This window comes from Ahaetulla prasina, chromosome 10, assembly GCF_028640845.1.
Source record: "Ahaetulla prasina isolate Xishuangbanna chromosome 10, ASM2864084v1, whole genome shotgun sequence".
Taxonomy (NCBI): Eukaryota; Metazoa; Chordata; class Lepidosauria; order Squamata; family Colubridae; genus Ahaetulla; species Ahaetulla prasina.
Window position 1 is genome coordinate 31938824 of NC_080548.1, and position 15628 is coordinate 31954451.

Sequence of the window (15628 nt, forward strand, 5' to 3'; positions counted from 1 at the left end):
GGGGAGGCAGCAATAGTTGTGTGAGTGTGAAAAACGGTCATAAATCACTTTTTTCAGTGCTTCGTAACTTTGAGCGGTCACTAAATGAACTGTTGTAAGTCAAAGGTTACCTGCATGATACACTAGAGGTGTTATTTCTGGACCACCTCTCTTTGTCCTTTCTCAGGCAGCTGCTACCTGGATAAGGTTTCAGAATTGATGATCACAGACAAGCACCCCCGGATTAAAAGAGGGCCCTGAGATGGGGGCTTCCTGATCTGTAGCCCCCACCCCACCCCGGTATGCAGACAACCCCGGAACTGTTCTTGCTGTTGATTCAGATCTACCGGACAATAGAGGTGAGCAGTTTGAGGATCTGTTAATTAGAATTAATTAGTTAGAACAATTAGCCAGTGGAATGTCTTGCCTCCAGAAGTTGTGGATGCTCCAACACTGGAGGTTTTTAAGAAGAGTTTGGACAACCATTTGTCTGAAATGGGTACAGGGTGTCCTGCTTGAGCAGAGGGTTGGACTAGAAGACCTTCAAGGCCCCTTCCAACTCAGAGGAGGAGGAAGAGGAGGAGGAGGACAGAGTACCTGATAGAAATAAATTAAATGCAGCCCCCGCCCCACATTCATGAAACGTCTGTGTACCTCTGCTCTAAATACACTCAATTATCCAAATTTGCAGCTTTGTTTCTAACTTCCAAAGTGGAGGGGGGTGGGAACTTACCCCTCTCTTCTCTTACGTCGCAGGCTCACCCCACGGGGTCTTCGGTCCAAGAGATGTTGGAAGCCTGGCAGGGATACCAAGAGGCCTGCATTCGAAAGATGACTGAAGACCCTCAACCAACAGGTGCAGAAACACGTAGATGCTTTTTTTTTTCAGTCTTGTGAATCCATGTCCACCTCAAAGGTTCTCCCAATAGAGCAGGGGTCTCCAACCTTGGTCCCTTTAAGACTTGTGGACTTCAACTCCCAGTGTTCTGGGAGTTGTGGTCCACAATTCTGGGAGTTGAAGTCCACAAGTCTTAAAGGGCCCAAGGTTGGAGACCCCTGCAATAGAGCATTCTCCCTCAACCTTGGTAACTTTAAGATGGGTGGACTTCAACTCCCAGAATTCCTGAGCCAGCATGGAATCCTGGGAGTTGAAGTCCACCCATCTTAAAGTTGCATTCTGGCTAGGGAATTCTGGGAGTTGAAGTCCACATATCCTAAAGTTGGATGCTGCCTATGGAACTCTGGGAGTTGAAGTCCACCCATCTTAAAGTTGTATGCTGGCTGGGGAATTCTGGGAGCTGAAGTTCACCCATCTTAACATCCATAAGGGCGAGAAATACTGTGCCATATAGTTTCATCGGCAGTAATTTCAGCCTTCCTGTTCAAAGGATCCTCCTTAAAACCAACAGCTTATCTTGCAAGGTGGATTTTTTTTAATGCACTTTGCAAACATTGTCCGATGCGTCCTCACAGCAAAAGAGAACTCTGTTTTTTGCAGCTGCTTGCGTTGTTCAGGAAATGATAGAGGAGGCAGAGATTATCATCTGTGTGTAAATAGCACAACAGGAAGCATTTCTGCCCTGGGGTATATTTGCAAGATGCTAATTGACAGCGGGGTACACAAACAACCCCAAATTAGGTGTATGCTGCACGGGTGCCAAATTTTGTAGTGGTTTTCCAAAAGACAATTTGGAATGTTGACTTGGTATTTAACCAGGACAAATGTCTCACCCTTAACAGAGGCGGTTGTAATCTTTAAAAAGTGTGAGGAGAAACTTGCAGTGTCTCACCAGCCCAAAAGATGGTGCAATGCACTTGGGCGTGTGGGTGAGTAAATCTTAAAGGTTGTTGTAGTTTTGCTCTTTTCCATAACAAGTGGAACAGAATCCGTTATGCAAAATAAACCAGATGCACATGCCTAAGAGACTGTTTTTCTTGGCACAAATTCAATGCACCCTTTTCATTGTCAAATACAAACTTGTGTCGCCTCCTTCAGCCTGCGATCTAGCTATATTTGTTTTCACCAGGGATTTTTACGTATCTCTCAGGTAATAACGTTTCTGCCGTAATGGAGCTTTTAAAGATGAGTTGATTGTTGTTGGCTCTGTTTTTCTCGATGTGGGTATTTCCACCCACTTTGTCAAAGTGTTTTAAGTTGAGATTTTTTAAAGTGCCTGCATTCCTGAAAAGGTTTAGAGCAGGGGTGAAATCTGAACTGGTTTACTACCGGTTCGCTGGCTGCGCATGTGCGCTGCGTGTGCACGTGAGCAATGCATACCACGCACTAAATGCAAGTTGTGCGCACCAAAAGGAAGCATTGGGTAAGTAGAACAGCGCGTGGAGGGGGCGTGACCAGCTGTGGGGCGCAATCTTTTTTTTTTTCTTTTAAAAGCATTTTTTTACAACCTATTCGGCCGAATAGGTTGTAAAAAAAAATGCTTTTAAGAGTAAAAAAAAGGCTCTGACAATCAGGCAGCTCAGCTGGGATCGTCAGAGCCTCTTTTTTAACCTTTTAAAAGCATTTTTTAAAAGAAGCAGGAAGCGGGAAAGTGGGAGACTGGGCATCGGGTGGGCATGGGCAGGGGGCAGGGGGGGGATTTTTGCTACCGGTTCTCCTAACCACCTGCTGCCATCGCTACCGGATCGAGTGATCCGGTCCAAACCGGGAGCATTTCACCCCTGATTTAGAGGTTGGCAAGCGGTCTGGAAAAGGGTTAAGGCAGAGGTTCCCAATCTTTTTCGGTTTGCGGCTCCCATAACACTTCGGATTTTTTCCGCGGCTCCCTTAATAGGTACATCCGATTTTTTTTTTAATTTTTGTCTTTTTTTCTGAATTTTTTTCTGAAAGCTGAAATCTTTTCTGTTAACTTTAAAATGTGCATATTGCCTCCTTGTAAAGAGAGATTCAACACATTCAACTTTTCAAAGATATCACATAGGTATGTGAGTTTAATCAAAAAGTCTGTTTCTACAAAGTGTTTGGCATACTCATGTTTTGCTGATGGACGCGCCGTCTCCTTTGATGGGAGCGGCCTCTGTGGAACTTTCCCAGGCGTTGGGGTCCCTGCTTCGGTCTCGGAGTTTGGCCCCTCGCGATCCCCTTGTTCCCTCGGGTCTCCGCCTTGTGGAGGAGGTGGCTGTTCTCGCCTCCAGCCTGGCTCACCTGGGAGGAACTAACGGGGTGGTTTTGCTATTTTCTGCGCAGCCCCTCTTTCCCGATGCCGTCGAGCGTGGTGGCCGCGGCCGTGTTGGGCAGCGTGTCGGGTGGTCTGGGAGGCCAGTGGCGTCGCGGGCAGACTGGAGGGGAGGTGCGCCGTTGCTTCGTCAGGCGGCGGGTCTGGGCAGGCGCTGTGGTTCAGGCGGGCGGGCGGGGCCGGAGCTCGCGCTTCTCCTTTGGTCCGTCGTCGGCGTCTGCCGTCTTCCTGCCTGCTGTGGCCTGCCCCGCGGGGGGTGTGGGTGCGGCTGCGCGGGGGTCCCTTGGCTTTTGGAGTTGTCCCGAGTTGCGGTGTGCGAGTCCCGGTCACTGCGGCCGTGTCCGGCTTTGTGCGTCTGGGATCTCGCGGCACCGCGTGTGGAGCGGACGCTGCTTCTTCGCGGCTCCCTTGTGGCGGTGGCGCGGCTCCCTGGGGAGCCGCGGCTCACAGTTTGGGAATCACTGGGTTAAGGAAAGAAATACTGCATCTCGCATTATGTCGCTAATGGGTACCTCTCGATGGGCACCTTAAGCAGTTCTTCTCAGCCATAGCAACTTTAAGATGGGTGGACTTCAACTCCCAGGATTCCCCACCCAGCCATTTTCACGTTCATTAGCATTCTGGCTGAGGAATTCTGGGAGTTGAAGTCCACCCATCTCCAGGTTATCATGGTTGAGAAACGCTGAACTTAAGAAACGTTGATGAATGGGGGTTCTGGAGGCATGGGGTGATTAGGGAGCCACATTTGGATGTTCACCATCCTCAGTGTGATGTTGTTGATTTCTTGTCCTACTCATTCCCTCTTCCTCTCTTCTGTTGTGCTGCAGGCCTGGTGTGCAACCGTACGTTTGATATGTATGCCTGTTGGGACGATGCCCTCCCTAATACGTCGGCCCGGGTTCCTTGCCCCTGGTACCTTCCTTGGCACCAGCAAGGTGAGTGCAGTTTGAAGCAGGTAGAAAGACTCAGTCTATACCTTGGAAAAATAGGTAGATAGATAGTGTTGATTTCTTCAGCTGGACTATATCAGAACGCAGGCGGTCCTTCAATTATGGCCGCAAATAAGGACCAGAATTTTGATCGCTAAGCAATGCAATCGTTACAGGAGTCATCATCGGACTGGATCCGATTTTGTAGCTTTACCACGGTCCTTAAGCGAACCACATGGTTGTTAAGTGAATCTCTTCTCCCAACTGACTGCTGGGAAGTTTGCAAATGGGGATCACGTGACCACAGGATACTGCAACTGTCGGAAATAAACCAATACTGGCCAAAAAAAAAAAAAAAACCACATTGCAAATTGTGATGCTTGGCTGGGCTGGCAGTGGATGATGGGAGTTGTACTCCAGGCTGTCTGGATCTCAAGTTGGGGCGAGGCACCCCTAAGGCAGGCCGCTAGGCAGCAACCAGGTGATGCTTGATATAACTGTAAAATATAGAAGGAGAAATTAGTCAGCTGTTAACCTGACCATCGGATTCTACTTTTTCTCTCCCTGGCAGTGCAAGATGGGTTTGTCTTCCAGAAATGCGGCGCAGATGGGCAGTGGGTGGTTGATGCCTCCGGACTGCCATGGCGGGATCATTCCCAGTGCGTGGGACCCAACAACGATCTCCCTTTCCAGGTAAAAACTACTAAACCAGGGACGGCTCAACCTTGGCAGCTTTTAAGACCTGTGGACTTCAACTCCCGGAATTCCCCAGCCAGCCTGTTGCCTCTTGAAAAAGCACTTTTGGGACACCTTACATTCAGTAAAAATGTATATCTTAACTAAGACTGCAGTCATGGATAATTATTTATTAATTTGACTTTTATCCTGCCTTTATAGAATAGAATAGAATAGAATTTTTATTGGCCAAGTGTGATTGGACATACAAGGAGTTTGTCTTGGTGCATACGCTCTCAGTGTACATAAAAGAAAAGATACCTTCATCAAGGTACAACATTTACAACACAATTGATGGTCAATATATCAATATAAATCATAAGGATTGCCAGCAACAAAGTTACAGTCATACAGTCATAAGTGGAAAGAGATTGGTGATGGGAACGATGAGAAGATTAATAGTAGTGCAGATTCAGTAAATAGTCTGACAGTGTTGAGGGAATTATTTGTTTAGCAGAGTGATGGCCTTCGGGAAAAAACTGTTCTTGTGTCTAGTTGTTCTGGTGTGCAGTGCTCTATAGCGTCGTTTTGAGGGTAGGAGTTGAAACAGTTTATGTCCAGGATGCGAGGGGTCTGTAAATATTTCAATAAATATTTTATTGTTGTTTATAAATAACTCAAGGTGGTCAACATACTGAATAGCGATAGCACTTAAGACTTACATACCGCTACTCCTTTCTCTTCCTATTTTGCCCACAACAACCACCTTGTGAGGTGAGGTGGGCTGAGAGAGAGGGACTGGCTCATGGTCACCCAACCTGGCTTTCATAACTAAGGCAGAATTAGAACTCCCAGCCTCCTAGCGACTGGCCCAAAGTCATCAGGTCAGCTTTTGTGCTGAAGATGGGACTAGAACTCACAATCCCTGGGGTTCCCAGGCCAGCATCTTAACTACCAGACCAAACTCACATCGGCAGGGAAATTCTGGTTTGAAAAATCCTCTCTTGATCATCACTCAAGCAGGATCCGAACGTTCCTATTCTTCTTCTGGGTGGGTGCTGTTTTTAGATTTAAGCCCCCCTGAATTTCTCTTTTCCTCCAGAGGCATTTGTGGATCCTGGAGCAATTCCGCCGGATGTACACCGTCGGATACTCCGTCTCACTCGTGTCGCTCCTCGTGGCTTTGACGCTGCTGGCAGCATTCAGGTATGGAAAAGCTGGATCCCAAAAGCCCCGCTCCAGGCTCTGAAGTACAGGTAGCCCTTGACTTACAACAGTTCATTTAGTGACCGTTTGAAGTTATCCCAGCACCGAAAGAAGGGACTTGGGGCCGTTTTTCACACGCTTATGACCGTTGCAGTCACATGATCAAAATTCAGAAGCTTGTCGACCGACTCATACTTATGACGGTTGCAGCATCCCGGGGTCACATGACACGATCCCCTTTAGCGACCTCCTGACAAGCCAAGTCACTGGGGAAAGCCAGCTTCGCTTAACGACCGTGTTCCTCACTTAAACAGCTGCCAGGATTCACTGGACAGCTGCGGCAAGGAAGTTCATACAATGGGGCAAAGCCCACTTGGTAAAAGCTCTCGTTTAGCAACGTCAACTTCTGATGGTCGTACATTGAGGACTACCCGTATTAGCTATTTTGGAGGAGAAATGGAGAGGGGGGAGGGCTAAATGAATCTGGTGATGCCGATCGACAAGACCATTCCTGGAATCTTGAAATGGCAGCCAAGAGACGAGGAGAACAAGGTCCCCCTACGCGGGCAGGAAATTGGTGCTCCCAAGGAGATGTTGCTCAATGATGGACCGGAAAGAGAGGGGAGAGGAGGGGTACAAATTATGGCAATATATGTGAGCCCCGTGTTCTCTTCCCCCAGGAAGCTTCGATGCCTGCGCAACTACCTCCACATGAACCTGTTCCTATCCTACGTGCTGCGGGCAGCCTCCATCCTTCTGCGAGACGCTCTCCTCTGGCTTCACTTCCCCCGGGGCCTCCAGGTGGATCTCTCAGGCCTTCCAAGCAGGGAACAGGTATCTCTTCCTTCCTACCATGGAGGATCCTGGGGTCGGATGGGACAGAGGATAGGATGAAGGTGGGAGGAGAAGGGGAGTTGGAGGGCTCCGGATTTGCATTCAATTGTCTTTCTTTCTTTCTTTTACTTTCTTCTTTTTCTTTTCTTTTTCTTTCCTTCTTTTTTTCTTTCTCCCTTTCCTTCCTTCCTTCCTTCTCTCCTTCCTTCCTTCCTCTCCTCCCTCCCTCCCTTCCTGACTTCCCTTTTTCCTTCTTTCCTCCCTTCCTTCCTTCCTCTTTCCTTCCTTTCTCTCCTTCCTTCCTCCCCCTTTCCTTTCCTTTCCTTTCCTTTCCTTTCCTTTCCTTTCCTTTCCTTTCCTTTCCTTTCCTTTCCTTTCCTTTCCTTCCCTTCCCTTCCCTTCCCTCCCTCCCTCCCTCCCTCCCTCCCTCTTTCTTTCTTTCTTTCTTTCTTTCTTTCTTTCTTTCTTTCTTTCTTTCTTTCTTTCTTTCTTTCTTTCTCCAGGCTGTAATTGGCTGTCGGCTGGCACAAATCCTAACCCAGTATTGCGTCTGCGCGAATTACTTTTGGCTACTGGTAGAAGGCATCTACCTGCACAACCTTCTAGGACCCATTGCCTTCTTGGAAGAAAGTTATTTCCCTGCGTATCTACTCCTTGGATGGGGTGAGTCCGTTCGTTGGTATTTCAAAAAGAGACTGAAGTGAAATTTTTAATTGATGTTATTTACTTGGCTTCACACCCTGAGGTTTAATTTGCCAGCCCACCCAGAAGCAGTGGGCAATTAGCAATTAAAGAACTATGGAAATATGTCATGATGTTAAACAATCCTGGCTAATAAGAACCTTCTATTGATAGTCCTTGACTTGTGACTCTCAATGGGCCAAGAATTCTGGGAGTTGAAGTTTACAGGTCTTAAAGTTGGGACACAGCTGTCTTAGGTATTTTCATGGAAGAAGAGTTATAAAAGCTCATCTTATCCTAGATAAGAGTTAAAAACAGTCTTATCTTATCCCAAATAAGATCCAGTCAATAGTTCTACCTGTATGACAGGTGTAAGCTGCAGCTACCTGGATTTCATTATAATATAAGGAAGAACATTCTGACCTGTGAACATTTGTCTCTCTCTCTCTAGGGGCACCCCTCTTCTTTGTCATCCCATGGGGGGTCATGAGATACCTCTATGAAAACAACGAGTAAGTTTAGCTGGAATAAACTTTCTGTTGCATCTTATAAAAAAATTATACGAACTACAAATAGGTTAATATAAATAAATATCCATGATTAGGGTTATACATCAGTCCAGAATCGACAGGAAAAAAGTAACTTGGAGCATACAAATTACAGAGCCATACTTTAAACCAGGGTTGTCCAGTTTTGGCAACTTTAAGATCTGGGGAATTGTCGTCCACAAATCTTAAAAGTCACTAAACCAATGTTAGTAAGTCAAACACTATTTGTATTTTCAATTTGGGAACCAATCCTGTTCAACCCAGTAGATTTATTACGGTAAAAATCCACAGGTTCACACAGTGAGTCAGTGAACTGTTATGGCGAGTTAATTAATGACTCTATTTAATCTGCTTAAATGCACATCCCAGAACCACCAATTGTTCTAAAGGAGAGAGAGGAAGGAGCTGAGCTTTATTTTTAGTTCCGCTGTGTGTGGTTTTCACAGAACAAAGTGCCCCTTTTGAATTGCCAAATTAAAGATTTCTCAGTAGACTTATTGCTGCCTGGAAGTTCCTTCCTTTTAAATCCTGCCAGATTTACTAAAAATACCAAATTTGGAAAAGAAGCAGATGATTCTTGTAATATAAATAGCAGAGTGGATTCCAGCAGGTTCGGACCAGTTCTGGAGAACTGGTACCAGAAATTTTGAGTAGTTTGGAGAACCGGTAGTAAAATTCTGACTGGCCCTGCCCCCATCTATTCTCTGCCTCCCAAGTCCCAGTTGAACAGGAGGAAATGGGGATTTTGCAGTAACCTTCCCCTGGAGTGGGGAGGGAATGGAGATTTTGCAGTATCCTTCCCTTGTCACGCCCACCAAGCCACGCCCACAGATCCGGTAGTAAAAAAATTTGAATCCCACCACTGATAAATAGCCTAAATTGTGGGTTGTTGTTGTTGTTGTTGTTGTTATTAATGTTTAGGTGCTGGGAGAGAAACGACAACTTGGGTTACTGGTGGATCATCCGTTGTCCAATCTTGGTATCCATTTTGGTGAGTCACAGAGGAACACCAAAGCTGTTGCGTTCTTTGCAAGATCAGTTCCATCCTGACCTGTAAGATTTTTAAATGCAGGTAGTCCTCGACTTACAACTGTTCGTTTAGTGACCGTTCACAGTTACAACAGCACTGGGGGGGGGGAAAGGGACTTACAACCGTTGCGGCTTCCCCGTAGTTACGTGATCAAAATTCTTGGCAACCGACTCTTATTTATGACTGTGATTCCCCTTTTGCGACCTTCGGATGCGCAAAGTCAATGGGGAAGCCAGATTCGTTTAACAACGGTGTTACTAACTTAATAACTGCAGGGATTCACTTAACGACGGTGGCAGGAAAGGTCGTAAAATGGGGCAAAGCTCACTTAACAACTGTCTCGCTTAATAACAGACATGTTTTAGTCGTATGTCGAGGACACCGGTACAAAATGCCAAGAAAACCTGAGCTGGCTTTCTGCATGCTGCATGATAAGCAGGTGACAGGTGACAGGTGTAGGCTCAACAGGAAGGCAAGGACTAAAAACAAATTCCTAGATTTATTATACCTGTATATTGCTTTGTTTTCTGCATTCTTGCTTTTTACTAGGTTTTGAAATGAGCCTTTTAAATTCTTGCTTCTAATGACTCATCCCCTGTATGCTTTTCCTTGGGAAAAAGGGAGATGCGGAACTAAGGCCCCTCCCAAGTAAAAAAAAAAATCCATATATTCCATTCCCATTTGCATCCAGATTTCTGGGGCCTGAAATATAAATGGGAGGGGATGTCACTATTTATTTATTTTTTTGCATTTATATCCCGCCCTTCTCCAAAGACTCCGGGCGGCTTACACTATGTTAGCAATAGTCTTCATCCATTTGTATATTATATACAAAGTCAACTTATTGCCCCCAACAATCTGGGTCCTCATTTTACCTACCTTATAAAGGATGGAAGGCTGAGTCAACCTTGGGCCTGGTGGGACTTGAACCTGCAAGTAATTGCAAGCAGCTGTGTTTATAACAGACTGTCTTACCAGCCTGAGCCACCAAAGGCACTATTACTAGGAAATCTCAGGGGTCTCTCACCCCTCAGCGTTACCTGGCTGTTTGGCAAAATATTTTGTGCCATCTGTCAGAAAACGTGCAAAACAGCATCTATCAGTCTTAGAAACTTTCAGCTGCTGGCTGAGGGATTCTGGGAATTGAAGTCCACACATCTCAAAATTACCAAGTTAAGATACACTTGTATAGAAAAAGCCAAAGTCCAGGTGTGATGTGTGTCCGTAGAATGCATTTTTGGCATTATTTTTTGGTATGCCTTGCAACCTTTATCTGGGTGCATAACATATCTGGGTGCATTCTGTCGAAGTGCTCTACCGGATGAATGCAGCGAAATTTGGGATTTGTGAATATCCGAATTATTTTTTTGTATCCCGTTTCCCAGGTTAACTTTGTGATTTTCATCCGGGTTCTTAAGGTCCTAAACTCCAAGCTTCGGGCCCAACAAATGCATTACACGGATTGTAAGTATAGGTAAGGCATTAACTTCCGGATAAGATGGAGCCATGATGGGGTGGGAACGCCAGAAGAATTTTTATTTATGTTTGTATTCATTCCCTTTTATTATTTTTAAAAGCAAAGTGGCAAGCATACCTAATAAACCCTCTTCTTCCTCCAACAACAACCCTGTGAGGTGGGTTGGGCTGAGAGAGTGAGGGATTGGCTCAAAGTTACCCAGCCAGCTTTCATGTCTAAGGCAGAACTAGAACTCACTGTCTCCTGGTGATTGGCCCAAAGTCACCCAGCTGACCTTCATGCCTAAAATGGGACTAGAACTCACCGTCTCCTGGTGATTGGCTAAAAGGCACCCAACTGGCTTTCATGCCTAAGGCGGAACTAGAACTCACTGTCTCCTGGTGATTGGCCCAAAATCACCCAAGCAGCTTTCATGCCTAAGGCGGAACAAGAACTCACCGTCGCCTGGTGATTGGCCCAAAGTCACCCAGTCGGCTTTCATGCCTAAGGTGGAACTAGAACTCACCATCTCCTGATTTTTAGCCTTGTGCCTTCACCACTAGACCAAACTGGATGCTAAGGTCTCTCGTTCTCCACGCTCAGGTTGGCCAGGTCGACTCTGACTCTCATCCCTCTGCTGGGCACCCATGGGGTGGCTTTTGCCCTGGTGACGGAGGAGCAGGCCCTGGGCACCCTGCGCTACATCAAATTCTTCTTTGAGCTCTTCTTCAACTCCTTCCAGGTGAGGCAGCATTTGGGAAGCAGCCACAGGTATGTTGAATTGATGGCAGGTAGTCCTCAACTTACCACCGCCATCGAGCCCCAGAACCTCGATCGCTAAGCAAGACGTTTATAAAATGAGTCCCCCCCCCATTTATCACCTTTCTTGCCACAGCTGTTAAGTGAAACACTGCAGTCGTTCGGGTAGTAAACACGGGCGTTAAGTGAATCGGGCTTTCCCCTTTGGCTTCGCTTCTCCGAAGGGCGCAAAAGGGGATTGCGTCGTCCCTGGAATACTGTGACCGTCATAAAGATGAGCTGGTTGGCCGGCTCTGAATTTTGATCCCGTGACCAGGGGGATGCTGCAACGGTCGTAAGTGTGAAAAATGGTCGTAGGTCACTTTTGTCAGTGCCGTTGTAAGTTTGAACAGTCACTAAATGAAGGGTCGTAACTCGAGACCCACCTGTAATTAGATTTATACAGCTCCCCATCTCACATAGCGTTACTGAGCGAATTACAGCAAGCAAAAAAGAAAAACTTAAAGGTGTTTTTTTTTTAAGGGCAAGCTCTCCAGAATATTATAATAATATATAATAATATAATAATAGAGACCCATTCCTAAGAGGACTATAAGGGGCATGTATAAGAGCACAAAGTGCCTACCATTCCTGTCCTATTGTTCCCTTCATTATATCAAATTAACATAGTTGCTGCACGTTTTTACTTATATATACATATATTTCTTTCATGATATCTTGTTTTTTTTATTTATGACTATGTTTGTGTATACTGTTGTGACAAAAAATAATAAAAAAAAACCCCTCTAAATTATCTGACTGAAATGGTGTAGGGTTTCCTGCCTGGGCAGGGGGTTGGACTAGAAGGCCTCCAAGGTCCCTTTCAACTCTGTTGTTATATTATATTATATATTTAAAAAAAGAAAAACCAACCCAATTTATTATCTCTAATAAGAATAATATCTCTAGTACGGCCAAGCTTCATTAAACCCAAAATGATAAAGAAAATTACCAGGCTTAAGACCTGATTTTTTTCCCCCCTCAAACAGGGCTGTCATTGCCTAAAACCAGCCAAAGCAAATGAATTCCATTTTTTCCCCTTGTTTCTTCATTTCCAGGGTTTGTTGGTGAGCACATTTTACTGCTTTGTCAATAAAGAGGTAGGCATTCGTCCTTCTTTCCAATGCAGATGTGGGGCTGAGGCCTGGCTGCCCAGGGGTCTCAGAGGGCTGGGGGCTTCCTCAGAATGTTTAGCAAAGATGTGTAAAAACATGTCCGTCAAATGTTGGAAATATAACCAGATACCGGGTTCGTATTATTTATTATATGTGGTGGACCTGCCCAAAGGCAAAATATATATATATATATTGGATGAAAATACATACACAGTTAGAGAAAACGATAAAGCAACATAGAGATTTAAAGCCAGAAATATTTTTGTTAGGTATTTTGCCAGAAAAAAATATAATAAAGGGAATGTATATTTAATACTACATGTTTTGATGGCAGCCAGAATTGTATTTGCACAACATTGGAAAATGAGGAAACTCCTTCAGATGAAAATATAATTAAAAAAATATTAGATTGTGCAGAAATGGGTAGGTTAACATTAAAGATAAAAGAGAAAGAAAACACAATAATTTTTAACTTGGGATTTGTTTTACTAATGGTTAGAGAATAAAAATAGAAATTAGAAGTCGGAAGAATATTATTATACACAAATAAAGAATATTATTATTACTATTATTATTATATATATGTAAAATGACCCAGACAATACACTGTTTATTACATACTTAGGTATGTTAAAGAAAAATGTATAAATAAAAATATATCTTTAAAAAAGGAATCAAAGAATTGGGTGCGGTCCCTCAAGGTCATCCAATCTAACCCCACATCACTTCAGGAATTTGAATGAAAACAGTTGGCTGTTGATCAAAAACAGATGGGAACCTTTTGTCTCTCTTCTTCCTCCAGGTCCAATCCGAGATCCAGAGAAAGTGGCAGATGGACATCGGCCTGCTTGAGAGATGGGGACGCCGTTTCGGTCTCTGCCGTTCTTGGTGCAACCAAAAACCCCCATCCAGGAAGCCCAGCTGCGCTCAGATTTACATCCAAGTAGGACGCAAAGTTGCTCCGAGTGACTTAGACAATGGGGCAGGTGCTCCGTTCCAAACTACAGCTCCCGCTGGTACCTCCGCATCAGGATGAAAGTGGAGAATTAGCACAGCGAACGCCTCTTCAAGACACCAGCTCCCTTCCAGATGTGGGAAAAACCTGCCAGCCCTACCAGAGATGAAGGGATCTTAAGACAGACAGGAAGCTGATGCAGCTGTCAACATCTGGAGGAACAACGGAACAAAATTGTCCCTTGCCTGCAGGTAGAAAAAAGTCACCTCCAGGCGACTCCCATGAAAACTTTGGAAACTACAAGAGGGTGGATTTTACTCTGCCTTTTTGGTGGGTTATTAAGGAAGCAGGCAAGATTTACCCGCAGACAATTCACGCGTCAGAACTTTTGCGATCTTGAAATCTCATGATGACTTCATGCAGAGTCCATATTTTTTTTGGGGGGGGGGAGAAGAGCATAGAAATGGTTTTCCACTGCCCTGTTGTGATATTTCACATTCCCATCTCATTGTCACCCTAGACTGAAATCGTAATCCAGGATGGGGCAGATCTGAATTAGAGAGGATCTTGGATCTGCTAATGTCAAAATCCTTCTGGATTAAAACTGCTGAGATCAAGAGGAGTTACGGGAATTATTTTGTTGACCTCCACTGATGCAGATTTATACTGTGGTGCCTCCCCCCACTCCAACTGATGCAATCTGCTAAAATAAGATATAATGCAACCATTAGATTTCTATAATATATTGACAGAATCCTTGAATTAATTGTAAAACCAACGGACAATTTTTCACTGGGATTTCCAGGCTCCACGAAGAGATAAGAAGTTAATCACTTCCTGGTGCAATATTTTATTTATTATTGTGAATTAAAAATGGTTGTCTCTGCAGTTCTTGTGGCATAGTGGAATTATTACCTACATAACTCAATTGGAGATCCTGTCTTTTCCTGGATTGGGGTGGATTTGGGGTAGGTGATGGCTGGATAATTCTGAGAGCTGAAGTCCATTGCTCTAAAATTTATCAATTATTACAAGTGTCTTGGAACCTTTACCCAATCAAGTTACATTTATAGTTACTTAAAAGGGCTTAGTTTTAATGTCAACCAAAGATTCAATGCCAGAAAGAGAATTAACAAAGATATTTGCTTGAACAATGGGGTTTTTCAGTTTATAGAGGAAAATGCTGCTTAATTTGCTCAGATGCTTAATCTGAGGTTTAGGTTCACCTATCCCAGTAGGATCAGGTGATTTATAAACCACAGTCATTGATAACTCTCCAGCTATTACGGCAGGCAGAATGCAGATTTTTTTAATAACAGAGTTGGAAGGGACCTTGGAGGTCTTCTAGTCCAACCTGCTGCTCAAGCAGGAGACCCCATACCATTTCAGACCAATGGCTATCCAAGCTCTTCTTAAAAACCTCCAGTGATGGAGTGCCCACAACTTCTGGTGGCAAGTTGTTCCCCTGGTTAATTGCCCTCATTGAAAGGAAATTTCTCCTTAGTTCCAGGTTGCTTCTCTCCTTGATTTGTTTCCATCCATTGCTTCTTGTCCTGCCTTTAGGTGCTCTGGAGAATAAGTTGACCCCCTCTTTTCTGTGGCAGCCCCTCAAATAGTCTTTTATTTGAAAATAAAATTATCAGAAAAAAGATACTAGATCCCCCCCCAAACTTTAGATTCCTGATTTTTTTCTTTTCTTATCGCGGTAGATAGACTAACGTGGATCTCCTCTGAGAATGACGAGGTACTAAAGCAGTGGTTCCCAACCTTTTCTTGTTTGAGGCACAACCTTTTCTTGTTTGAGGCACCCTTGGAAAGCCTTTCAAAAGTTCCCGGCACCCTTATAAGGAAATAGATATTTAAAATCTCCGTAGCTCAAAAGTTCCCGGCACCCTCAAAAGATCTCACGGCACCCCTTAGTGCCACGGCACACTGGTTGGGAACCACTGTACTAAAGTCATCCAAGGTTTAAGAAACAAGGTTCTGAGTGTAGAAAGTTAAGATAATCAGCTCATGACTAACTCCAAAGACAATGCTAGATAAGAACAATAAAGGTCATAATGAAATCAGCTCACTTAGTTTGGCAAGATCTGGAGACTGACACCATCGCCACTCTGGGACTGTAGATGCCATCCTTCGAAGCAGTTCAAAGGTTGCAAGTCCTGATTTCAGACCGATAAATGACTCAGGGGTCATAAAGAGAATAATAGGTGTGTCTGCATTTTTCA

The 15628-nt window shown here is 44.6% G+C and overlaps 1 protein-coding gene across 1 annotated transcript; it reads left to right on the top strand.

Moving 5' to 3' along the window:
- The first annotated feature begins 281 nt into the window (after positions 1-281).
- On the top strand, positions 282-13644 carry GIPR (gastric inhibitory polypeptide receptor). Its single transcript, XM_058196485.1, has 13 exons — positions 282-338; positions 736-835; positions 4001-4108; positions 4674-4800; positions 5873-5983; positions 6664-6817; positions 7321-7480; positions 7950-8010; positions 8968-9037; positions 10462-10550; positions 11136-11274; positions 12389-12430; positions 13248-13644. Exons 1-13 carry the CDS (start codon positions 282-284, stop codon positions 13479-13481), a joined length of 1452 nt encoding a protein of 483 aa, XP_058052468.1. The 3' UTR covers positions 13482-13644.
- The last annotated feature ends 1984 nt before the right edge of the window (positions 13645-15628 follow it).

Bases quoted from the DNA above. Each gene is read 5' to 3' on its own strand.
- GIPR (XM_058196485.1), top strand. From the start codon at position 282: ATGCAGACAACCCCGGAACTGTTCTTGCTGTTGATTCAGATCTACCGG. The intron at 339-735 runs GTGAGCAGTTTG...CTTACGTCGCAG, and splicing joins AGATCTACCGGACAATAGAG to GCTCACCCCACGGGGTCTTC. The intron at 8,011-8,967 runs GTAAGTTTAGCT...ATTAATGTTTAG, and splicing joins TACCTCTATGAAAACAACGA to GTGCTGGGAGAGAAACGACA.